The sequence below is a fragment of the Hordeum vulgare genome, chromosome 6H, assembly GCF_904849725.1.
Source record: "Hordeum vulgare subsp. vulgare chromosome 6H, MorexV3_pseudomolecules_assembly, whole genome shotgun sequence".
Classification (NCBI taxonomy): Eukaryota; Viridiplantae; Streptophyta; class Magnoliopsida; order Poales; family Poaceae; genus Hordeum; species Hordeum vulgare.
The window spans coordinates 469,372,074-469,398,975 of NC_058523.1; the positions used below are offsets into that span (position 1 = coordinate 469,372,074).

The 26,902-nt window shown below is 43.5% G+C and overlaps 1 protein-coding gene across 1 annotated transcript; it reads left to right on the forward strand.

The window, feature by feature from the left end:
* The first annotated feature begins 21,011 nt into the window (after positions 1-21,011).
* On the forward strand, positions 21,012-22,344 carry LOC123405617 (putative transcription factor bHLH086). Its single transcript, XM_045099244.1, has 2 exons — positions 21,012-21,737; positions 21,844-22,344. The coding sequence occupies exons 1-2, from the start codon at positions 21,114-21,116 to the stop codon at positions 22,087-22,089; spliced, it is 870 nt and encodes a 289-aa protein (XP_044955179.1). The 5' UTR covers positions 21,012-21,113; the 3' UTR covers positions 22,090-22,344.
* Positions 22,345-26,902: the final 4,558 nt, after the last annotated feature.

Below are 26,902 nucleotides of genomic sequence, written 5' to 3' on the forward strand. Positions count from 1 at the left end.
CCGGGGGGGAACCCACCCCGGGGAAGCCCATAGGCATTGGGGGTGGCGCACCAGCCCTTAGTGGGCTGGTGGGACAGCCCAAAAGATCCCTATGCGCCATAGGAAGAAATATCAAAGAGAAAAGAAAAAAAGAGGAGGTGGGAAAAGGGGGAAGGACTACTCCTTCCAAACCTAGTTGGACTCGGTTTGGAAGGGGAGAACTCCCCCCTTGGCTCGGCCGAAGTCCTTAGGGGTCCTTGGACCCCAAGGCAAGGCTCCCCCTCTTCCCCCTATATATACGGAGGTTTTAGGGCTGATTTGACACAACTTTGGCACGGCAGCCCGACCACATATCTCCACGGTTTTACCTCTAGATCGCGTTTCCGCGGAGCTCGGACGGAGCCCTGCTGAGACGAGATCATCACCAACCTCCGGAGCGCCGTCACGCTGCCGGAGAACTCTTCTACCTCTCCGTCTCTCTTGCTGGATCAAGAAGGCCGAGATCATCGTCGAGCTGTACGTGTGCTGAACGCGGAGGTGCCGTCCGTTCGGCACTAGATCGTGGGACTGATCGTGGGACGGTTCGCGGGGCGGATCGATGGACGTGAGGACGTTCCACTACATCAACCGCGTTCACTAACGCTTCTGCTGTACGGTCTACAAGGGTACGTAGATCACACATCCCCTCTCGTAGATGAACATCACCATGATAGGTCTTCGTGCGCGTAGGAAAATTTTTGTTTCCCATGCGACGTTCCCCAACAATTAGTACTAAAATGATAAATCGATACATTACCTTAGTCCACTCTGATGCTCATTTTCAAAAGAAAATCTGCACAAGCTGATATTATACAAAAGAAGAAACATACATTTCTCTAATCGTATCGCTATGGTGTCATTTGAATCAAGAAGAACCAATTGCAATGGAATTAAGCTAGCAAGATAGCTGGTTTTCCAAATTAACACATGGATACATAAAATTAGATGACTTAGTAAGATGTTTTTATGTGTCTCAAGAGCAAGACGAGGTCTCTATTCATTTTGGAGGTCGAGCTACAATATTTGGTGCATACGGTATATCATATCGTGAGAAACCCTTGATAATATACGATTGAATATAGAAGATGCACATATTACTTGAACATAAAGGACAATAATTCGACCACAAAAGAACCAATGAACAAGTATTGTCAAAGACCGAGGTCAAAAAAATTGTTTACGATAGATACAATTTAAAACTTTCTATTCGCTTGCACCTAAAATTGACAATCATTTGCTCTAGAAACCTTTGTATATATATTTGTTAGACCATATGCTCCAACCAATACTTTCTGCAAAGTAGAATGAATTCGAACATGTAGACATATATAAAGTCTAACTCGTCTAATGCATAGATTAATCCATTGAGGATTGTGATTAGATCTTTTTCTTTCTCATACATGGAATATTCAATTAAATATTATTTAAGTGGAAGAGTCTTGAAAAAAGTAACTAACCTAACATCCCTTAAAAGTTATGACTTAAAGGTCATGTATGTAGAGTTGTAAGGATAGTGTCGAAATTGTACGCCAAGAAAACTCTACTCTTAAATTTTAGTTGAAATATTATGTGGTCAATTTTTTTGGCAGAATTGGTTATTAAAACGTAAAAATGTGATTCATTTTGCTAGTTGTAATGGGAAATTCTACTAGTTAAACAAGTATATTGACAGACTAAGTTATAAATAAGTATAAAATGTAGTGAGTTTTGCTAAGTGTAATAATAGAATGTACTAGTTAAGTTCATATGTTGACCAAACCAGTCATAAAAATTAACAGAACAAGACTTTCGCCAAGTGTAATAAATAGATATACCAACCAAAAATATAAATTCATAAAATGTGATATAACAAAATATTGCTAAGTCTAATAGATTTTTATTACTAGTTACTCCTATCTCATGTTGATTGTGCAAGTCATAATTCTTTTTGCTAAGTGTACACCAATATTCCCTTGTATTGTAGCTACCGCGCAATGTACCCACAATCGCCCGAGATACCAAGCACTCTAGAAAGACCTATTATTCATTGTCCTCCTTCTATGGAGAATACTAACATCACCGAGGAATACATCATGAGTAGGAAAAAATAATGGAAATACATCACGCGTTGGAGGGTAAACTTCACTAAGACAGCTCGTCCACACGTTTGCGGGTTATTTGAGAGTTTCCATTGAAGATGACTAAAAAAGTATGAATGAAAGGCCTTCTAAAAAATGAATGTTAGAGCAACTCTAGTCTCTAGAAGACCCCTTAAAATCGGCGACTATAGGAGTTTGCCCCATTTTTTGGGCCGGATCAGAGCCCGTATAGTTGCCTGACCCCTAAATATTTTTATAGTGGGCCACAAATCACCCCTCCCCCCTCCACCCCCTAGCGCACTATATATATGGGTTTGCATCTTGGATATGAGTCGAAACCCTATCCGCACGTCGTCGCAAATCACAAATCCTCCGCTCAATTTCTCGCCACCGACGACCTCACTCCCTCCCGTCTCCTTTAGATGTGGTGTAGGATGTGGTCGGCAGGATGCAGTGGTGACCCCGAGCATGCGTGCTGCATTGCCTCGGACGCGGCGAGGAAGGGAGCCGCCCGAAAGTGCACCAACCACGGGCTTAAGCCACCACCATCGCTCCTCCTCCGCGAGACGGAGGAATATGACCGCACACATGCGCGACTCTCCTCCGGTGTAGGCAGCTCCTCTATCGCGGGCACCGCCAGGGCGTCAAGCTCCCGTTCGCCGCTCACCCCGATGAAAAGGCACTTGGAGGAGATCACCCCACTCCACGCTCAAGAGGGAGCCGAACGCGAACGCGGAGCCAGAGTGACGGAGCGGTGGCATCGTTGTGGCGGAGGACTTCCTCCACCCGGCGGAAGGGGACACCATGGATTCTGCCATTCTTGCGCAGTGCGTGGGAGGAGGAAGAGGAGGCACAGCACCGTCGACAATAGAAGGAAATAGACGCCGTCCTCTACAAGGAGGGGCTCACAAAGGCACCCGACTTCGATGAGAAGGAGGAGGAGTGGCGTCGCGAGGCCAAAGCGCAAGAGGCGGTGTACATCGACCTCACCTCCGATGAGGATTGAGCGCCGCCGATGGGCTCCGGCGAGCTCATTTTCGTCAGCTACCGCACCCGCTGGGCTCCAACGAGCTCATTTTGGTTAGCGACCGCACCCACTGGGCTCCGACGAGCTCATTTTGGTCAACGACCGCACCCACTGGGCTCCGGCGAGCTCATTTTGGTCAACTACCGCACCCGATGGGCTCCGACAAGGAGTAAGCATCCGGTGAGCTATATATCTATATGTATGTATTAGTTTTCCACACTATATATCTATGTATGAATGATCATCTGCACTTATGCGTAGTGTTTTTGTTTATTTCTCATGCGAAATAATTTTTTAAAAAATTTACGGTTTTAGAATAAGGTTTTTGTTGTGCGGTAGATTTTTTTTACCCTATTCAATCTGTTGCGCGAACCGTAAACCCCTTATAAGTGCTAGCCTTATAAGGGTCTACTAGAGTTGCTCTTAATATCTTATTGACACCAATGCACTGCTTCTACAATCTTTTCTCACTTCAAGGAACGACTAGCAACGGCTCTATGTGTTCTTGAGAAAAGAATGAATGAAGCAGGATACCAAGGTATTAGTGTAACTCCAACGGGTCAATGTAAATAGATGTGATTTTGGTCCATTTTTTGTTTGTTTGAATTGGTCATAGCCTTGTTTATACATTTTTATACATTTTTCATATAAATCTAAACATTGCCCAAAGTTCAGATCACTTAGTTTTTAGATCACAATAATAAATAGTTACAACCAAATAAAAATCTCAATAGTTTACAAATAAAATAAAATTCAAATTGTTGCAAATACACTAAAAAGGATTCGATACATCTCTTGGTTCCTAATGTGAATCCGCATATAATCAACCAAATTATTTTGGAGTTGATTGTGTGTTGCACAATAACGCATTTCATAATGACATTGGATGAATTATGCAAACGTTGCCCATCCATGCTCAGGCACCACACTTTCATCTTGAAATTAAAACCCTTAGTCAAAGATTTTGTCCTCATACTCATCCTCTAAGATTATATTGTACATGATCATATAAACATCCATAACCTCTCACATATTTTTGGATCTCGATGATGTAGCAGAGTACCGAATGATAGACCATCAAGATTGAAGTACATGTAAAGCTCGCTCCATATCCTTCCTAGCACTCTCTTGTGCTTGGTCAAACCTAACCCTCTTCTCATCTACCTGATTAGTCTTCACAAGAATTGACCACTTAGGATATATACCATCAACTAGATAGTATCACTTGTTGTATTATGACCATTGATCTCAAAGCTGACCTCTGGGGAATTACCTTATGTAAGTATTCCGAACACCGGAGAACGCTGAAGCACGTTGATGTCATTGTGAGAAACAACCATGCCGAAAGAAGAAAGTCAAATCTAGAGATCTTGTGAAGCTATAATGTCAAGTATGATCGTGAAATATTTTTAGATGCTCCTTATATTGCCCCTGTCAAGCAGATGGACAGTTGTTCCACCTCTAGTTCATACAATCTACATTGATCGCCAACAACCGGGCTGTCTCCGCGGCATTTGGCTCTCTCAAGTACTTCGGACTAACCACTGCTACTACAGCCTTCCAGAACTTATACAATGACGCAAGGCATGTGAACACACTCATGCGGACATACTCATCAAAAAGATCATCAGGAATTTTGTATGCAGCATTAGAATAACTCCAATGCATTTCTGGTAACAGGATAAGCCAACCTTTCCAATGGCATACTCCTTGAAGACGAAATAATCATCATACCCCATCACTCCCTCTGAAATATGTTTGAACGCATATATCGCCATCCAAAAGAGGCGTCGAGAAAGTTTGGAGTTGAAGAGTGGAGCCGTGCACCGAAAGTAGTCGACCAAAGTAGGCAATGGTCGCTCTCTCTGTTGCGATTCAATGCACGAACATGGCCCGAGATTGATTCCCTATACCTTGCTCCCTGCCTAGCAATGTGATCACTCGCAACCACAAAAGCCTCACTGTCCGATGATGAATCATCTGATGAATGCATCAAGTTATTGAAAAAGAACTCATCACCGCTATCCATTGTACCTTGCGTGAAGAATGTCGAACACCTTGCATGAGTGGTGGAGTAGTGGCCGGTGAAGAGCCTCGCATGCTTTTCCACATACAACCAACATGCTTGTCGAAGTGGAGGTGTCGATGGAAAGGGGTCAAAGACCGTGGAGGTGAGGTGTGGAGTGGCTCTAGAGGTGCTACGCGACGGCGAAAATAGGCCATCAATGCCGGCAAGATCGGTCATCGGATGCGGCATGAGGTCAGGGAAGAGTGTGCATGGAGGCGGCGGCCTAAGGAGTGTCCAACCGGTCGAAACTGGGCGGCGACAACGAGGGCGATATGGCCAAAGGACTCAGATGTGGATGACGGAGAGAAAGAATGGCCAATGTGTCAGGAAAGAACAAGTGCGGCAATCACACGCGTCCACGCGAACATGACCCAAATTTAGACAAAAATGGGTCACAAACGAACGGAAAACGAAAGACCATCCGTTTGCGTCAACATATTGAGACACGATTTCGATCCGTTTCACTGCATGACCAAAATAGGTGAGGGTTTATGCTGTTGGAGTTGCCCTTGGAAAATTGTAAGAAATGTAGAAAACTGGAGTGAGGGCTTTTGGCGGTTGACCTCCATGAAGGTGCATATTTTGAAATTTTTGATAATTACTTTCTAAGTTTCAAAAAATTCTGAAAAAAAATTATACACATTCATATGAATGTATTCTACATGTGTATAAAAAACTGACAATGAAATATGATGAGAGCTAAAAAAAATTCCTGCATTTCTAATAGCGAACAGTGTTTGCACTGTTCATCAGTTTGAAAATCGTGATTTGTCTGTTTTTGTGCAGCTCTGATCATAATGTATTTCACCTTCAAAATTTACACACATATATAATTGTGGGGACCCCGACTTACCAGTCGATATCACCAATGAATGTGCTCGGTGATCCTAGAGATCAATGCTCACCGAACACACAGATACTGAATATTAAGAGTCTTACATCCAAGTATCGAATTATTACATCGCGTGACCAAATGATAAAATTCACAAGGTAGGGCCTATAAGGCCAAATCACACGGGTACAACTAGTAGTGGAAATCTTAGGGCTAAGCGGGTGCCCATGCCATCAGCCTACACCAACAGGCATTCTGACGGGGAAGCGTCCTAGTTCGCAGGGGCGTCTCCGAAGACATACTCTTCTCCAAACTCCAGTCCTTCCATGTCTGCTCAATAATATAACCAGTGGCAAGCCAATGAGTACTTTTGAATGTACTCGCAAACAGCCCATGATATGAATAATGCAAGTGAAGGATAACAATAATATGCATCTTTGGTGGATAACATCTTGGTTGTAAATAAACCTGATCATGGGTATGCAACATAGGTTAAATGTTATTTGAAGAACATGTTAGAGATACCAATATATCTGTCGAGGGCTGAACACTCTGGGTTCACCCTATATGCCAAGTCACAAAACTTGGTCGTATCAACTCTTTCATGTTAACTTCATTTACCACACACTCACACACACTTGGTTTATGCGGAAACGACTGGACGTAGGTTAAGCAGGATTACCCAACTGTCCTTGACCGTGCACGCGGCTATTCGAATAATTTCACACTCTGCAGAGGTACTATGCTGGACCCACGAGATTCGGGAAACTTCCGTGTCATCCACGAGTCGCGGTACATAACATACCCGAGGTAAGTACCCGATCAATGCCTTTCCCCTGACGATACTAGACAAAGAGGTCCATTCGATTGGCATCCAGCCCACATGTTGTACATCTTACGAGCACCGAATGTGGACAGTATCAACCATGCGGGGACCAACGGTGTGCCTGGAACACGTAAAAACGGCATAGTCGCCCTACCTGACACGACCTCATCACGAGAGTGACCACACATCACTCCTGCCACTAGTAATGTGGCTCTTTGCTAGCACCGACCAGAGTAATCAACACAGCCCCGTCCCATAAAGGGGTAAAGTGGTCGTACATGTAAGGTTGGGACGGTCGACACATCATAAATCTAATCCCATTTCCGAGACCATACTCACTCAAAATACCCGGTGCACCACTTCTCCGAAAGTGGCCACCTAACTCATCAACACCCTCGGGCATTAGTGGCATCCGACGGGGTTTTCATAAACCTTTGATTTATGTCATCATCATGCTCATGCTAATACTATTCTAACTTTACTTGTCAACATGATATTAGAGTGACCCTCATAGGTGGTAGGATCAAGCTCAATGCATGTGCTCCGGAGGAGCCATCGGTAACATCACCTCAATAATTTACCGGTACTTATGATCATATGAAACGGAAATATTTTCTACACCATCATGCATCATATCATATGCTCAAACATGGTCAAAGGGATGCTTGCCTTGGTCAGCTAGGTATCCAGGGTCTTCGAGGTCTTCCGCTCCGACTCCTTCGTCACACGGGTTTTATATCGCCGTATAAAGATAAAAATAATAAGTAGCTCACTCCAAAAGAGATCACAAAGTCATTTTAAAAATGTTGGTTATTTCTGATAAATCCAGGTTGTTATTTTAAAAATATTTGCTTCTGGTTTTAATGAAAGAATATTTTTAAAATCAACTTAGCAGAAGCAAAACTATTCCAATTTAATCCTTTTTATTATTGTAAAACAGAACGGTTGCTGCAAAAATTCAACCGATGGTTCTCTTAAATGCTACACATTTTTAGAAGAATAATAGTGGAAAAATATATTTTTACACTAGTTAAATCTTTTTATAAAAATTATTGAAACTCAGGTTTTAAATCAAAAAGAAAAAGGCTACACACCCTAGCCTGGCTTGGCCTGGGACTGGGCCGGCCAAATGGCGAGCCAACCAGCCTTCCCAGGCGCGCGCGCCGTCAGGTTTGAACCTGATGCGCGGGCTCGTGCGGTCAGTGGCTGCGGGCAGCGAGGGAGAGAGAGATTGGCCACCGATAGGTGCGGCACACCTGTCGGGGTCGTCTCCTACCTCTGGCCAGAGAGGAGGAGGAGCACGCTATTTAGCAGATCTCTGGCAATGGCTAGACAAATGCTATTCTGGATTGCTCAACAATTAGAAATTGTCTTGCAATGACCCACCAGCGCGTGGGATCGAGGCAGTTTTCGAGGGTAGAGTATTCGACCCAAATTTGTTGATTCGCCAGTCAGGAAGTGAGAGGATACTCTCAAGTATTAGCAGCTGAATGTGTCAGATTCAACCACACCTGAAATATTAGTATCTACAAGCAAAGTATCAACAGCAAAGTAGTATGATAACAACGGTGTCACAAACGATCTGTTGACGGCAGACTATTCCTAACGATTGTATCAATGGCACCAGAAGTTGCCGGTAGACGGGAAATATTCTTTCCCGTCAACGTCGTGCGAACCAGTATTGTAGCAGGTAGTAGGAGTATAACGAGTAGCAGCAGTTGCAAGGAACAGCGGTAGTGACATCAGTAGCAAGTAGCAACAGTAGCAAGTAACAGCAGAGCAAGTAACAGCAGCAGCAATAGTAGTAACAGGAGTAGAGCAAAACAAGTAACAGCGGCAGTGGGAAAAACTCGTAGGCAATGGGTCGGTGATTTGTTTGGATGATATTCATCATGCAACAATTATAACACGGAGAGATATGTGGCTAGCTCCCGTTCGTCAATGTGATGTAGGCATGCATTCCGTGTGTCATCATACGTGCTTAGGGAAAAGAACTTGCATGACATCTATTGTCCATCCCTCCCGTGGCAGCGGGGTCCAAAAGGAAACTACGGGATATTAAGGTTCTCCTTTTAATAAAGAACCGGACCAACGCATTAGCACTTGGTGAACACATGAACTCCTCAAACTATGGTCATCACCGGGAGTGGTTCTGGTTATTGTCACTCCGGGGTTGCCGGGTCATAACACATAGTAGGTAACTAAAACTTGCAAGATCGGATCTAAAACACACATATGTTGGTGACAACATAATAATTTCAGATCTGAAATCATGGCACTCGGGCCCTAGTGACAAGCATTAAGCATGGCAAAGTAGTAGCAACATCAATCTGAGAACATAGTGGATACTAGGGATCAATCCCCATCAAAACTAACTCGATTACATGATAGATCTCATCCTACTCATCACCGCTCAGCGAGCCTACGAATAGATTACTCACGAACGATGAAGAGCTTCATGGAATTGGAGAGGGAAGAAGGTTCATGATGACGATGGCGACGATTTCCCCTCTCCGGAGCCCAAAATGGACTCCAGATCTGCCCTCCAGATGAAGAACGGGATGTGGCGGCGCCTCCGTATCACAAACGCGACAAAATCTTCTCTCTTGATTTTTTCTGGGACGAAAGTGAATTTATAGAGCTGAGTTTGGGGGCGGCAGGGCCACGTGGGCCCCACAAGCTTGCTAGCCGCCACCAGGGGGTGGCAGCTACAGGGCTTGTGGCCCACTGGCCCATCCCCTCCGGTGGATCTTTGCGCAGGTATTTTTCATATTTTCTAGAAATATTCTCCGTAAATTTTCAGGACGTTCCGAGAACTTTCATTTCTGCACAAAAACAACACCAAGGCAATTCTGCTGAAAACAACGTCAGTCCAGGTTAGTTCCATTCAAATCATGCAAATTAGAGTCCAAAACAAGGGCAAAAGAGTTTGGAAAAGTAGATACGAGGAGACGTATCAACTCCCCCAAGCTTAAAACCTTGCTTGTCCTCAAGCAACTCAGTTGACAAATTGAAAGAGAAAGAAAAACTTTGACAAACTCTATTTGATCTTGTTGTTGCAACTATGTCTAACTCATAACCAGAATTTCAGAAAGATCACAAGTTAACCACATAAGCAAGTGACACAAAGGTCTCACGGTAAACTAATATCAATGGCATAAACAGCTAACGAGCAAATAATAATGAGTTTCAAATAGCAACACTTCAATCAAAACAAGCATGAAGCAATCTGAATAGGTGGTATCTCGCTAGCTCTTTCTGAGACCGCAAAACATAAATGCAGAGCACTTTCAAAGATCAAGGGCTGGCTAAACATTGTAATTCATAGCAACGAAGATCCAGTCATAGTCATACTCAATATCAATCAAAAGCAAAGCATAAAAATGACAGAAGTGCTCTCTAATTGGTGCTTATATACGAAGAGGATGACTCAACGGGAAAATAAATAGACATGCCCTTCGCAGAGGGAAGCATTGATTTGCAGAGGTGCTAGAGCTCAAGCTTTGAAAACAGAGATAATAATTTTGGGTGGCATGCTTTCATTGTCAACGCAATGACCAAGAGTTCTCAATATCTTCCATGCTACTCATGCTATAGGAGGTTCCCAAACAGAAAAGTAAAGTTTTAACTCCCCCACCACCAATCAATCACACTCCACGGCGAGTCGAATCCTCGAGTACCGTCCATACTAACATCAATCCGGGGGGAGTCTTGTTTTACAGTTATGTTTTCGATTTAAGTGTGGAACTGAGCATTCCAATTACCGGCCCCTTTCTCATGAATGACAGCGAATAAACACATGTCGAGGATAACACGCCTAACATGGAAGATACCAATACCCCCTATCACCACATGAGCGGTTCGGGCATGCAAAACAGATTATTTCTTGAATGTTTAGAGAATGGCACATGCAAATTTACTTGGAACGGCAGGTAGATACCGCAAATAGGTAGGTATGGTGGACTCTCATGGAAAAACTTTTGGGTTTATGAAAGTGGATGCACAAGCAGTATTCCGCTTAGTACAAGTGAAGGCTAGCAAAAGACTGGGAAGCGACCAACTAGAGAGCAACAACAGTCATCAAGATGCAATGAGTTTGACTAACATTGAATGCAAGCATGAACAAGATATAAATTACCATGAACACGAACATCATAGAGGCTATGTTGATTTTGTTTCAACTACATGCATGAACATGCGCCAAGTCAAGCCACTTGAATCAATCAAAGAAGAATACCATCCTATCATACTACATCATAGTCATCTAAAAATCTATGTTGGCATTCAAGACAAACCATTATAAGCTCTCAGCTAGTTAAGCATGGCATCAGAAACTATGATCTCTAAGTTTTCATTGCAAACATGGTTCTCTCACAACAAAGCTGAATCAGGCATGACAAGCTAGTCATATATACAAAAACAAAATAGATAGAGTTCATACCAGCTTTTCCAGTCTCAGTCACTTCATCATATATCGTCATTATTGCCTTTCATTTGCACGATCGAACGATGTGAACAATAATAAGAGTGGTCGTGCAATGGACTAAGCTGAATCTGCAGGCAAACACAAAGGAGAAGACAAAGTAATATGGCTCTTTGAAAGCTAAACAGGTATGCATGCAAGAACCACTAAACATTGTAACCAATATCTTCTACCTTGACCCAAAGAAAAAGAAAACTGTTTACACGGGAAAGCTCCCAACAAGCAAAAGAAGAAAGGAAAATCTTTATGGGTTTTCTCAAAAGGACACAAAACAAGAAAACAAGAAAACGAAAATAAACTAGCATGGATAATACAGTGGCAAAGTGTAAACACAGACTATCAAAGTGAAAGCATAAGCATGAATGTAGGGTCGGTAGGAACACGTACTCCCCCAAGCTTAGGCTTTTGGCCTAGCTTGGTCTACTCCCAAGGATGGTCCTGGCGAAACCCAAAATCATAATGGGTGTTATACGGGAGTGCTGCAGCCACTGCCTGAATAGCTGCCTCACAAAGTCGAGCAGCCGTCGCCTCCCTCTCATACTCCTTTGCCTCTCCTATGGTTATGTAGTATCTTTGTTTTACCTGAAAGTCAAAGAAAGCAGGAGCAGGAAGGGTAATATGGAAAACACGCTGCCAGTTAAATATCAAGCGGTATAGGAGGGATCCATCATTCCTCTCAAGGAACTGGTAGCGTGTTAGAGCGACACGGTCAAGGTAGGCTGTACGGAGAGGGGGGTCTCCTGAACGGATGGATACTCCAAGAAAATTTGCTAAGCGTGTAGCATAAATTCCACCAAAGAAATCCCCCTCAATGGCATTATTATTCAGCCTCCTTCTATTATAGCTCCCATGTTGAAGCTCCTGTCACCTGTTACTGCGCTCTTAAGGACACTAAGGTCGGATGCGCATAGGTGACAATGTGTGCCCTTGTCGTTAATGGACCTACCTATGAAGAGGGCAAAGTAGTGCAAGGCAGGGAAATGAACGCTTCCTATGGTAGCTTGCATGATGTCTCTAGTTTCTCCAACAGTTATACTGGAGACAAAGTATCTGACCGAAGACTTAGCAGGATAATTAATACTACCCCCATCGGGTATCTTGCAAATCCTGTTGAAATCCTCCAAATCCATGGTGTAGGATTTATCATATAGATCAAAAAGTATGGATGAGTCACGACCAACTGAAAATTTAAATCTACGCATGAAAGAGGCAGTGAGCATAGCATACTGTTCACATTTATCTGAGAGGAATTCTGCTAACCCGGCATTGCAGACAAGTGTATCAAACTCATCCTTGAAGCCTGCTTCGATCATGAACTCATCGGAAGGCCATTCACATGGTTGTACCGGTGCGTCCCTTAGTTGATAAGGTTCGGGCTCCCAAAAATAAAGACGGGGACCCTTCTTACTTGAGGAACCACCATGAAACTTCCTCCTGAACATAATTTCCTTTTGCTAAATTTTTTGAAGTTCAAGAGAAAAGTGAATGAAGACCAACCACACCTTGTAGCAATTAGTCCTACTAGTGCCTAGAGACCGTATCACGCGCTAAAACTACTTGGAACCAGCTAAAATCAACATTTCTAGCTCAAGAACAGGGACACCAAAGTAGCAAGAATACGTGAAGGATAAAGCACTAGAGCAAAAACTAATTGGACCAATGGAGGAGTCACTTACCAAGGAGTAATTTCCCCAAAACGGTTCGGAGAATGGTGCTTTGAGCAAGGAGATCAAAAATCACAGCCAAATGAGCAAGAACACGGGTTTGAGCTGCGAAACAATTTTTTCTGGAGGTGGAAGAAGAGGATGTGAGCTGGAATGAGTGGAGGGGGTCCCTGTGGGCCCCACAAGCTGGCTAGCCGCCACCAGGGGGCGGCAGCTGCAGGGCTTGTGGCCCACTCGTTTGGCCCCCAGGCCAGCTCTCAGGCCTAGTATTTTTCAAATATTCCAGAAAAAATCATACTAGATTTTCAGGACCATCGGAGAACTTTTATTTTCGGGGTATTTTTCTCCGGGACGCTAAAACAGAAAATAGGAAAAACTAAATTAAACCTATCATTTTTCTTCTAAGCAACAGAAAGTGAAAGCTTAAAACAGAGGTATGTGACTCTTTGATTCATCCATTTCAAGGTCATCGAAAGAAATCCGTCAATGGGGTTGATCAAACCCTCATGAAAAAACCTTCTCGAATCGCAAGAGAGAACGGAGAATTTTCGAATAGCCACTAAGTTACCTCAATGGGGATATGTATCTCCCCAACAAGCAAATCATACTTCATCTTGACACGAGGAATAGGGCATTCAAAGCTCCCAATAAGAATCGCTGAAGTCTTTTCGATAGCATTGATGCAATGTACTTGATATCGTTTCTTTGGAAAGTGCACTGTGTGCTCATTACCGTTGACATGGAAAGTGACATTGCCTTTGTTGCAATCTATAACAGCCCCTGCCGTGTTTAAAAAGGGTATTCCGAGGATGACAGCCATGGCATCGTCCTCGGGAATATCCAAGATAACTAAGTCTGTTAAGATAGTGGTGTTAGCAACCACAACAGGCACATCCTCGCAAATGCCGATAGGGAAAGCAGTTGATTTGGCGGCCATTTGCAGAGAAATTTCAGTGGGTGTCAACTTATCCAATTCAAGTCTACGATAAAGAGAGAGCGGCATAACACTAACACCGGCTCCAAGGTCACATAAGGCAGCTGTTATGTAGTTTCCTTTAATGGAGCAAGGTATATTGGGCACTCCGGGATCACCAAGTTTCTTAGGAGTTCCACCTTTGAAAGTGTAATTGGCAAGCATGGTGGAGATCTCAAGATCTGGTATCTTCCGTTTATTAGTCACCATATCTTTCATGTACTTGGCATATGGAGACATTTTTAGCATATCAGTTAACCGCATCTGCAGAAAGATGGGTCTTATCATCTCAACGAAGCGCTCAAAATCCTCATCATCCCTTTTCTTGGATGGCTTAGGAGGAAAGGGCAAAGGTCTCTGAACCCATGGCTCCCTTTCTTTACCATGCTTCCTAGCAGCGAAGTCATTCTTATCGTATCTCTTAGGTTGTGGGTCATCAGGATTAACCGTAGGTTCAATATCCACATCCTCACCATTGCTAGGTTGAGCATTATTATGAACATCACTGTCCATATTGTCACCAGGTTCATGTTCATCACCAGATTGTGTCTCTGCATCAGACACAGAAATATCATTAGGTTCTTCAGGTGTGACAGTATTTCGTGAACTGGCATGTAGGTTTCTATCATCCCTCTTCTTCTCCTTAGGATGACTGGGTGTATCAGCATTAATTCCTTGAGAATCTTGATCAATTCTCTTAGGATGGCCTTCGGTATACAAAGGTTCCTGAGTCATTTTGCCTCCTCTAGTAATGACTCTGACAGAGTTGTCATTTAATTCATTGAGCAAGTCATTCTGAGCTTTAAGTACTTGTTCTACCTGAGTAGTAATCATAGAGGCATATTTACTCAGAAGCTTCAGATCATTGACATTTCTGTCTACACAAGCACTTAAATGGCTAAGCATACGAGTACTTTGTTCCAAATGTCTGCTAACATAATCATTGAAACTCTGTTGTTTGGCAACAAAGTGGTCAAATTCATCAAAGCATAGGCTAGCAGGTTTGTCAAAAGGAATATCACTCTCATCAAACCTACACAGAGAATTCACTTCTACTACTTGTATCGAGTTATTGAGACCATGGATCTCTTCGATAGGTGGTAGATTTTTGACATCTTTAGATCTAATGCCTTTCTCTTGCATATATTTCTTGGCTTCTTGCATATCTTCGGGACTGAGGAATATAATACCTCTTTTCTTAGGAGTTGGCTTAGGAGGTGGTTCGGGAATAGTCCAAGCATTATCGTTGATCAAGATGTTATTCAGAAGGATCTCAGCTTGTTCGACAGTTCGTTCCCTAAAAACACAACCGGCACAACTATCTAGGTGGTCTCTAGAAGCATCGGTAAGTCTGTTATAGAAGATATCAAGTATCTCATTCTTCTTAAGAGGGTGATCAGGCAAAGCATTCTGTAGCTGGATGAGCCTCCCCCAAGCTTGTGGGAGACTCTCTTCTTTGAGTTGAGCAAAGTTGTATATTTCCTACAAGGCAGCTTGCTTCTTATGGGCAGGGAAATATTTCTCACAGAAGAAATAGTCCATATCCTGGGGACTACTCACACATCCAGGAGCAAGAGAAGTGAACCAGGCTTTAGCGTCATCCTTTAGAGAGAAAGGAGACAGCTTAAGGATATAGTAGTAGCGGATCTTCTCCTCACTAGTGAAAAGGGTGGCTATATCGTGTAGTTTGGTAAGATGGGCTACGACCGTCTCAGACTCATAACCGTGGAAAGGATCATATTCGACTAGAGAGATTATCTCAGGGTCGACAGAGAATTCATAATCCTTATCGGTGATAAAGATAAGTGAAGTGGCAAACTTCGGGTCGTATTTCATCCTAGCTTTCAGAGTTCTTCCACTTGAGAAGTAATTTCTCAGCGTCATAGGCATCCTTACACGCAAGAAAATCCTCAGCTATCTCTCCCTCCATAACGTAACCCTCAGGTATACCAGGCAATTCATATCTAGGAGAGCTAGATCTAGCAGGAGCAAAAGTAGGTTCTATCTCAATAGTATCGGCAGTTTCAGAAGCATCACGAGCATTGGCAGTAACTCTAGCAATATGAGCATGAAGTAACACCCCTAGTGGAACATCAGGCAAAGTAGTATCTCTAGCAATATCAAGCATAGCATCATTAGGCAAGGCAGTATCAGGCATAGCATCTCTAGCAGTATCAGGCAAAGCAGTATCACGCATAGCATCTCTAGCATCATCAGGCAAAGCAGTATCAGGCATATCATCTCTAGCAGTATCAAGCAAAGCAGTATCAAGCATAGCAGCATCATAAGCATCATCAGGCATAGGCGACATATCAAGATTTCTAGCAGGAGGTGATGTCACAAACTTACTCATAACTGAAGGTGAATCAAGTGGAGAGCTAGATGGCAATTCCTTACCTCCCCTCGTAGTTGAGGGCAAAACTATGGTTTTTTGATCCTTCAGATTCTTCATAGTGATCAACAGATATAAATCCCAAGTGACTCAGAGAATATAGCAATCGCCTCCCCGGCAACGGCGCCAGAAAAATGGTGTTTAGCAGATCTCTGGCAATGGCTAGACAAATGCTATTCTCGATTGCTCAACAATTAGAAATTGTCTTGCAATGACCCACCAGCGCCTGGGATCGAGGCAGTTTTCGAGGGTAGAGTATTCGACCCAAATTTGTTGATTCGCCAGTCAAGAAGTGAGAGGATACTCTCAAGTATTAGCAGCTCAATGTGTCAGATTCAACCACACCTGAAAGATTAGTATCTGCAAGCAAAGTATCAACAGCAAAGTAGTATGATAACAATGGTGTCAGAACCGATCTGTTAACGGCAGACTATTCCTAACGATTGTATCAATGGCGCCAGAAGTTGCCGGTAGACGGGAAATATTATTTCCCGTCAACGTCGTGCAAACCAGTATTGTAGTAGGTAGCAGTAGTGTAACGAGTAGCAGAAGTGGCAAGGAACAGCAGTAGTGACAGCAGTAGCAAGTAGCAACAGTAGCAAGTAACAGCAAAGCAAGTAACAGCAGCAGCAACAGTAGTAACAGCAGTAGAGCAAAACAAGTAACAGCAGCAGTGGGACAAACTCGTAGGCAATGGGTCGGTGATTTGTTTGGATGATATTCATCATGCAACAGTTATAACACGGAGAGATATGTGGCTAGCTCCCGTTCGTCAATGTGATGTAGGCATGCATTCCGTGTGTCGTCATACGTTCTTAGGGAAAAGAACTTGCATGACATCTATTGTCCATCCCTCCCGTGGCAGCGGGGTCCAAAAGGAAACTACGGGATATTAAGGTTCTCCTTTCAATAAAGAACCGGACCAACGCATTAGCACTTGGTGAACACATGAACTCCTCAAACTATGGTCATCACCGGGAGTGGTTCCGGTTATTGTCACTCCGGGGTTGCCGGGTCATAACACATAGTAGGTAACTACAACTTGCAAGATCGGATCTAAAGCACACATATATTGGTGACAACATAATAATTTCAGATCTGAAATCATGGCACTCGGGCCCTAGTGACAAGCATTAAGCATGGCAAAGTAGTAGCAACATCAATCTCAGAACATAGTGGATACTAGGGATCAATCCCCGTCAAAACTAACTCGGTTACATGATAGATCTCATCCTACTCATCACCGCCCAGCGAGCCTATGAATAGATTACTCACGAACGATGAAGAGCTTCATGGAATTGGAGAGGGAAGAAGGATGATGATGATGATTATGGCGACGATTTCCCCTCTCCGGAGCCCAAAACGGACTCCAGATCTGCCCTCCAGATGAAGAACATGATGTGACGGCGCCTCTGTATCGCAAACGCGACGAAATCTTCTCTCTTGATTTTTTCTGGGACGAAAGTGAATTTATAGAGCTGAGTTTGGGGGCGGCAGGGCCACATGGGCCCCACAAGCTTGCTAGCCACCACCAGGGGGGTGGCGGCTACAGGGCTTGTAGCCCACTGGCACATCCCCTTCGGTGGATCTTTGCGCAGGTATTTTTCATATTTTCCACAAATATTCTCCGTAAATTTTCAGGACGTTCCGAGAACTTCCATTTCTGCACAAAAACAACACCAAGGCAATTCTGCTGAAAACAGCATCAGTCCAGGTTAGTTCCATTCAAATCATGCAAATTAGAGTCCAAAATAAGGGCAAAAGAGTTTGGAAAAGTAGATACGATGGAGACGTTTCACACGCCAGCGTGGCTACCGACGTCCTCGGGCCCTAACGACGATGGGAATTGGTCTGGCTCATCGTCGCCTACCTGATGATGGTCGAGATGACGGCGGAGGAGCTCAGGTTCACCGGCGACGAGGTAGCCGTGACGGAGGGGTTTCGGGCGAAGGTGGAGGTGGTAGCTAGAGGCACGGATTTGCTCGGGGAAGAGAGGGGAAAGCTTCCTGAGGTCACGGGGACTAGTTTGGGGGGCAGAGGAACGCAGGAGCCGATGTGTAGCCGGAGATCGACCGGAGCTCCGAGGCGGAGGGGCTTCGGTCGATCTCGAGTACCGGGGCTCTACTTGCTCAAAGAGGAGGCTAGGGAGGTGATTGAGGTTGCTGCGATGAGGAATGAGGGGTGCTGGAGCGAGGGGAGTGGCTATATATAGGTCCGCCACGGTGAGCTAACTCGGGAGCGCCGGTGATTCATCATGGCGCGCATGGGGGTGCAGAGAGAAGCTGGGGTCGAAACCACGGCCTCAGGACGTGGTTTTGGACCTCCAAGACTCAATGCGAGAGAGGGAGAGGGCAGAGGCGATCTACCGTGGCCACGCATCTGTGGCCAGTTATGGTGCACGCGGGCACGCGTCGCACCAGCTCTTAGCGCGGGAGAGAAGGGGCCCTGATGGTCGCGTGATGCAGAGGGGTTGTCGGAGAATAGGTTAGACACTTCGGGGGAGGCTGGAACTGGCCGAGAGTGTCGCCCCCACCTCGGTGGCTCCATGTAGCGCGCCAGAGCGCAGCTTTGGCATGCCACTACATGCTGGCGCGTCCTGGGTGCCTTGGACGTGTCTAGCGTGTCCTGGACACTGGTTGAGATATGCCTAGCCATTGGAGACCCTGTGGGAGCTTCGATTGGCCAAGGGGGACAAGCAAAACAGGTGCTGTCAGCCTTGAGTTGAAGCTTAGATTGGGGTTTTTGGCATTACTACTTTGAACGAGAGAGGGGCCAGTTGACTGTGGCTTGGCATTGATGCTAGCCACCTAATCTGAGAGTTTGGGAAAAAGGGTTGGGGTTTAGCTAAGGTTAGGAGGGGTTTTACCCATCTGTCAAAAGGTGCTCGGCAGTGGTTTGGGATGGTTGCACCCCACCACTGGCTCTGCAACTTAACAGGATTGGGTTTGGTGCTAAAACAAGGGGCTTCACCAAGTTTGAGCTCCATTGGACAAGTTTAGCTTTGTAAACTTGAAAACATCACCAAATGACCACATCTGTTCCTTCCAAAGAGAGTGTGGACAAATTAAGTCCCACAAATCCCATTTTTTGGCATGGAGCCCTCATTTGAGGTATTAGGCACTCCTGCAAAGTTTCAACTCCATTGGACAAACTTTGCTATGTAGAGTTTCTCTAACTTCATTCTGGACACAATGGGTTTTGCAACTATTTGGTCTCATTAATCACCTTGGATCAAGGTGAAATTTTATATGGACACCAAATATGTCTGAGGGATACCACTGGAATTTTCTAGGAATTTATTGAGAATATTTCCTTTTGAAATATTTCAAAAGGTCAAAACAGACAAAAAGGGTTTTTAGGGTTTTAATCAAATAATAATAATATAAATAGGGGTTAAAAATCTTATGTATGGAAAATATATGTGCTTCTGATCATCTCCAAATTTTCTCAGATTTTTCTAAGGCAGCAAAGTATTTTTCCATATAGGAATACCATTTCTAGCCGAAAAAATGGACATGCAATTAAATTAGAAAAATAATTCATAAAATAATTATTATATGGTTTTGGTGCTCTAAAGTGGTGCTAGAACCAGATCACTAACTTTGGATAAGAGCACTCCTTACCATCAAGGACACGTAGTGCAACCCAAAGTAGGGTTTTGCTTTAACCAAAAATTAAAAAAATGTTTTGAAATTAATTAAGTCATAAGAAATGTGGTTTTTAATATCACATGATCAAGTATACAAGCATAAAATAACAATCATGACACTCAAAACATTTGTTTTTAAAAAGTTTTTAATAAACTCAGATTTTTAAATTACAGAAAAAGTGATAGTGAAAACAGGGTGTGACAATAATACATCAATGTAAACATGTGTGATTTGCTTCTGCATTTTTTTAAACTTTAAAATACATTTTCTGATTCATACTTCCTCCGTTTCTAAATATAAGTCTTTTTAAAAAAATTATTAAAGAACTATATACGAAACAAAATAAATGAATTTATATTTAAAATATGTCTATATATACATCTCTACGTAATCCCTGGTAAGAAAAATTAGAAAGACTTATGTTTAAGAACGGAGGGAGGGAGTATTTTTAGAACGATTATGATCAGAGCATAAGCGGCCTAGCTGACCCGCCGGCCGCCGCTGTATCGCATGGCCACGTGAGAAGAGAGGGGTCGGGAATCTGCAGCACGTGGGAGAGCCCGTCGCCTCCGCCGCGCCTTCTGCTCCCTGCCTCCCCGCAACCCAAACGGGTCGCCATGCCTCTTCTTCAATCTCAGCTGGATCCGCTCCGGATGTGCGCAGCGCACACAACCTCCCTTGTCCCTTCCTTCATGCATTCCTTCTGGGGCTCCACCGAGTGGGCAAACCCGGTCGCCCGAGACCCGGTAGTGAGTGCGAGCTCGAGTTCTTGAGGCTGAATCGCTCCCGGAACAGAGGAGAGGGACACAACTACAGCAAGGATCAGCAGCTCAATCGCCTAGCCAACTCCAGCATTTAATGCAGATGTACATTGTATAATCCTCCCCACGCTCGGTGTTTTGTTGTACCCATGTGCCCGCCGTGGCCCGGGCCTGTGCGCCGCCGCATGTATAAATACCCGGCGCATGGCGCGAAGGCAGCACACAACTCGCCGCCGCTTGCCGACCACAACCACTGTGGGAGCACACCACGGAGCTTAATTATATAGTTACACACTATCTTGGCATAGAGACTAGGTAGGTAGCGCTACGTGGCCGAGATCATGGCGTTAGTGCGGGAGCCGATGGTGATGTACGACGGCGGCTTCGACGCCGAGGCATCCGCGTTCGACGCGCTCGGCTACGGCGGCCACGACGCGCCGCTCGGAGGCGTGGACGCGGCCGCGCTCTTCGGGGGCTACGCCTACGCCCATGACGAGCCAGCCGGCGCCGCCAGCGCCTACGTGCCGGACAGCGCGCGGTGGGCGTGCGCGGGGCCGTCCGTGCTCGCGTTCGACCGCGCCGCGCGGGGCCACGGCGGCCAGGTGGTCGCGCAGGAGGAGGCGGACTGCGACGCGTGGGTCGACGCCATGGACGAGGATCAGCACGCGGGGCCGGCGTCGACAATAGGGTTTGACCCGGCCACGGGCTGCTTCAGCCTGATGCAGAGCTCCGGCGGCGCGCGGCGGCCGTTCGGGCTCCTGTTCCCGAGCACGTCCAACGCCTCGACCGATACCGCGGCGCCGGCACGCGGTTCGTCCAAGCGATCGTACGCGGCGCGCGTGCAGGACACGGAGCCCCGGGCTGCCAAGAAGCCGTGCGGCGCGAGCAGGAAGACGAGCAAGGCGAAGCCAGCGGCGGCCACCGCCACCTCTCCCAAAGGGGACCCGCAAAGCCTCGCCGCAAAGGTAAATTCGGAGCCGAAACTGCAGCACTTCTCTCTCTACTGCTCTAGTTCTTTGCACTCCTTGGGGACTTGGGTGGATCTGAACAACTTACCACCGTGTCATACAGAACCGGCGGGAGAAGATCAGCGAGCGGCTCCGGACACTGCAGGAGCTGGTGCCCAACGGCACCAAGGTCGACATGGTCACCATGCTCGAGAAGGCCATCGGCTACGTCAAGTTCCTGCAGCTGCAAGTCAAAGTGCTGGCGACGGACGAGTTCTGGCCGGCGCAAGGGGGAAAGGCGCCGGAGATCTCCGATGTGAAGGAGGCGCTCGACGCCATCTTGTCGTCGCAGACGGGGCAACTCAACTGAACTTCGCTAGAAAGGAAAAAACGATTATAGCTTGCCTATGCACGGAAAAACAAGGATATATGGTAGTGATTCGCTCGAAGATAAATAAGGAGCCATATGCAGACGTACATCTTCTTGTTGATGTGATCATGTAGAGGAGAGAAGTTTAACATTTTGTTAATCCTAGTATTTCTGTATCTGTTCATGTGTTGTACTAATACGTGCTGCTATCACTTTTCTTCAAAACCATAATCATGTATACTTTACTTGATCAAACGTCCCCATAACCATGTATAGGGTCACGATACATGCACAAATTACAAAACTAAGAACGTCAGTAATTTTGTTGTGTGTTTTAGTATTTAAAACATTTTTCCTCTTGAAAAAAAATCCAATTGAAAATCCATTTTCGTCATTAAATCTGCCACGATAAGATCTTTAATACTAAATCTTATGTTGATATGTTTCAGCCATCCATTTTTTTATTAAAAGTTGTCATGTTACATAAATTGTCATGGTGTTTATACAGAAGTTATCATGATATATTTTAACTACTTTTTTGTATGTTTGAACTAAATTTAGACGTGTTATATAAAGGGAATTAAGAAACAAAACTTGGCATGATGAATTACTAAAATTTAACACAATCCATGAAATAATTTTAACATGATTCATAACTAAAGAGAAATTTGTCGTTGATTACTTTATAATAATGCATGGTTAATGATTCAAATTTACCATGAATCATAAAATAGAATTGTCATGATGAATTACATAAATTTGACTTGATACATGCACTAAAATTGGCCATGGTTCATACAAAATACAATTTGCATTGTCAAAATACTAGAATTGACATGGTCAAAATGCCAATACTACCATGATCCATGAATTAATTTTTTCATGGTTAATTGCTAAAAATTGCCATGGTCAATTAATAAAATTTTCCATGATCTATAAACTAAATTTGTCATGATGAATTATTAAAACTTGCAATAATGCATGAATTAAATTTGTCGTGGTTAATTACTAAAAATTGTCATGATCAATTAATAAAATTTGCCGTGGAAAGTAGTTGAAATACAATAAAAGCTTAAATAAAGAAGGATAAACTAGATAAAAATATTATTATGTCAAATTTAGTGTAAACACTACGACAACTTTAGTATGAACTTCGTGACAATTTTTAGCAAAAAATAGTTGTTGAAACATATTAATACGAGATCTAGTTTTGAAGATCCCGTCAAGACGAATTTCATGATAAAAATGGATTTTTATTCAATTTTTGGATTTAAGAGATAAAACAATTTTAAATTTGAAAACCAAAAAAATCCGTTGATATCATGTGTTTGATCTGATAAAATGAATGATAAGAGAGACTTTTGGACTATATTGTTCCATGTTACACTTGTGACACTTATCATTTGGGTAAGATAAAGACACGTAATGGTTAATTCACGGTCGAGCATCTTCCACGATCATGTGCATGGAAAATCCTATTTGCCGCTCTGTGCGAAGCGGTCTTGAAGCTTCGCACAGAGCGGCCGGAGGATTGGGCTGGCCCGGGTAGGGAGGTAGCAAGGGAGCCTTGCCCTGTTTTGGAAACCTTCTAGAGGTTGCAATTGGTTTTTTCCGGTTTTGGGAAACTTCTAGAAGGTTCCTGAACCGGTTTTTCTTCTGTTATTTTTTTGTTTCTTTTTTTCTATGTCTGTTTCAAAATTGTTCTGAATTTTCAAAAATGTTCTGGAATTTGAAAAAATGTTTCGGAAATTGAAAAAATGTTTCGTAATTTGTAAAAATGTTCCTGATTTTGAAAAATGTTCTGGAATTTGAAAAAATGTTGCAGAATTTGGAAAATGTTCAGGAATTTGAAAATGTTTAAAATTTCGAAAAAATGTTTCGAATTTTTTTAAAATGTTCCGGATTTTGAAAACATGTTCTCGAATTCGAAGAATTGTCACGGAATTAAAAAAATGTTTGGAATTTAAAACTGTTCAAGAATTTTAAAAAATGTAGCGGAATTTGGAAAAATGTTCCGTATTTTGGAAAAATGTTCCAGAATTCAAAAAATGTTCCTCAATTTAAAAAATGTTTCGGAATTCAAAAAATTGATCTAGACTTTAAAATTTTGTTATTCAAATTCGAAAAATGTTTTTTGATTTTATAAAAATGTTCTACATTTTCAAAAAAAATCTGAAGTTTCAGAACAAAAAGCAGAGAAGGGAAAAAACTATAATCGTTGTGCACGTACTGGGCCAGCCCAGTCGGGGGTCGCCCTGAGCGAAGCCCCGACTGATTGCCGCACAGAGCGGCGAATAGGAGGACCCGATGTGCATTATCCCATCGTACCAATTGTGTATTCTTGATTTTTCTCCTCTTTTCCTAGTGCCTCTTTCGGAGCGACTATCTCGATATTTTCAGCCCATTAATTTGCTTTACTGTTCTTGGGTAGGCATGCCATGCAATACACTTATTTACAAAACAGTGAAACTCCGCAAGTGATAAGCATATAGTGATAGATATCACTCACCCGCTTCAGCCACTAGGCAAACAACGGCCAGCCCACTAGGAACACAGTGCTTGGGATATCGAAGGAAACATTTTGAGCAGGTTTCTGTACCTTCAATAGTTTGATTTTTTTCCTTCAACGGCTTTTTGATATTAGTATCCTTTTTCGTCGTTTTTATGTGTTTTAGATGCTTTTATTTTTGTGCATATTTTTTTATTTCATGGGTTTTTTATTTTTTTTGCAAACATTATGATTTTTTTTAAATCGTCTCGCACTTTATTGCGAGTTTACGAGTATAACATCATGCAGTACATATAGAATTCGAAATCTTGGAGGATCATTGTCCCAGTAATACATCAAATTTAAATCATAAGCATATCTAGCTAGGAAATGTGCCAAGCCATTAGCTTTCATTGGGCACTGCTGAAAATGAACATTACAAGTTAGTTTTCTCCGAACCTCCCATTAGGATTTTACACCGGTTTCTCTTTTATTTCATTTGTTCTTTTCACACGTGTTATATGCCTTTTTTTTTGCTCACAGGTTTTCTCTAAAAAATTATCTTTATTCATTTAAATTAGAAATATTCAGCTTGCATTTTATAAATGTTCAGTGTGCATTAGGAAAAAGTGCACCCTCTATTAAAAAATGTTCACCGTATATAGAAGGAAGTTCGATACGGAGGCGCCGCCACATCCTGTTCTTCATCTCGGGGGCAGATCTGGAGTCCGTTTTGGGCTCCGGAGAGGGGAAATCGTCGCCATCGTCATCATCAACCTTCTTCCCTCTCCAATTCCATGAAGTTCTTCATCGTTCGTGAGTAATCTATTCGTAGGCTCGCTGGACGGTGATGAGTAGGATGAGATCTATCATGTAATCGAGTTAGTTTTGACGGGGATTGATCCCTAGTATCCACTATGTTCTGAGATTGATGTTGCTACTACTTTGTCATGTTTAATGCTTGTCACTAGGGCCCGAGTGCCATGATTTCAGATCTGAAACTATTATGTTGTCACCAATATATGTGTTCTTCAGATCCGATCTTGCAAGTTGTAGTTACCTACTATGTGTTATGACCCGGCAACCCCGGAGTGACAATAACCAGAACCACTCCCGGTGATGACCATAGTTTGAGGAGTTTCTTTATTAAAAGGAGAACCTTAATATCCCGTAGTTTCCTTTTGGACCCCGCTGCCACGGAAGGGATGGACAATAGATGTCATGCAAGTTCTTTTCCCTAAGCACGTATGACGACACACGGAATGCATGCCTACATCACATTGACGAACGATAGCTAGCCACATATCTCTCCGTGTTGTAACTATTGCATGATGAATGTCATCCAAACAAATCACCGACCCATTGCCTAATACTGCTAGAGATGCTATGCTTGATACTGCTTTGCCTAATACTGCTAGAGATGCTATGCTTGATACTGCTTTGCGTGATGATGCTAGAGATGCTATTTTGCCTGATGATGCTATGATTGATACTGCTAGAGATACTGCTTTGCCTGATATGCCACTAGGGGTACTCCTTGATGCTCATATTGCTAGAGTTACTGCCAATGCTCGTGATACTTCTGAAACTGCCGATACTAGTGAGATAGAACCTGCTTTTGCTCCTGCTAGATCTAGCTCTCCTAGATATGAATTACCTGATATACCCGAGGGTTACGTTATAGAGGGAGAGATAGCTGAGGATTTTCTTGCGTGTAAGGATGCCTATGACACTGAGAAATTACTTCTCAATTGGAAGGAAAAATCTCTAAAAGCCAGGATGAAATACGACCCAAAGTTTTTTGCCACTTCACCTATCTTTATCACCGATAAGGATTATGAATTCTCTGTCGACCCTGAGATAATCTCTCTAGTCGAATATGATCCTTTCCACGGTTATGAGTCTGAGATGGTCGTAGCCCATCTTACCAAACTACACGATATAGCCACCCTTTTCACTAGTGAGGAGAAGATCCGCTACTACTATATCCTTAAGCTGTCTCCTTTCTCTCTAAAGGATGACACTAAAGCCTGGTTCACTTCTCTTGCTCCTGGATGTGTGAGTAGTCCCCAGGATATGGACTATTTCTTCTGTGAGAAATATTTCCCTGCCCATAAGAAGCAAGCTGCCTTGTAGGAAATATACAACTTTGCTCAACTCAAAGAAGAGAGTCTCCCACAAGCTTGGGGGAGGCTCATCCAGCTACAGAATGCTTTGCCTGATCACCCTCTTAAGAAGAATGAGATACTTGATATCTTCTATAACAGACTTACCGATGCTTCTAGAGACCACCTAGATAGTTGTGTTAGTTGTGTTTTTAGGGAA

Coding starts and splice junctions, on each gene's coding strand:
- LOC123405617 (XM_045099244.1), top strand. CDS start 21,114: ATGGCGTTAGTGCGGGAGCCGATGGTGATGTACGACGGCGGCTTCGAC. Junction 21,738..21,843: donor CGCAAAGCCTCGCCGCAAAG/GTAAATTCGGAG, acceptor CGTGTCATACAG/AACCGGCGGGAGAAGATCAG.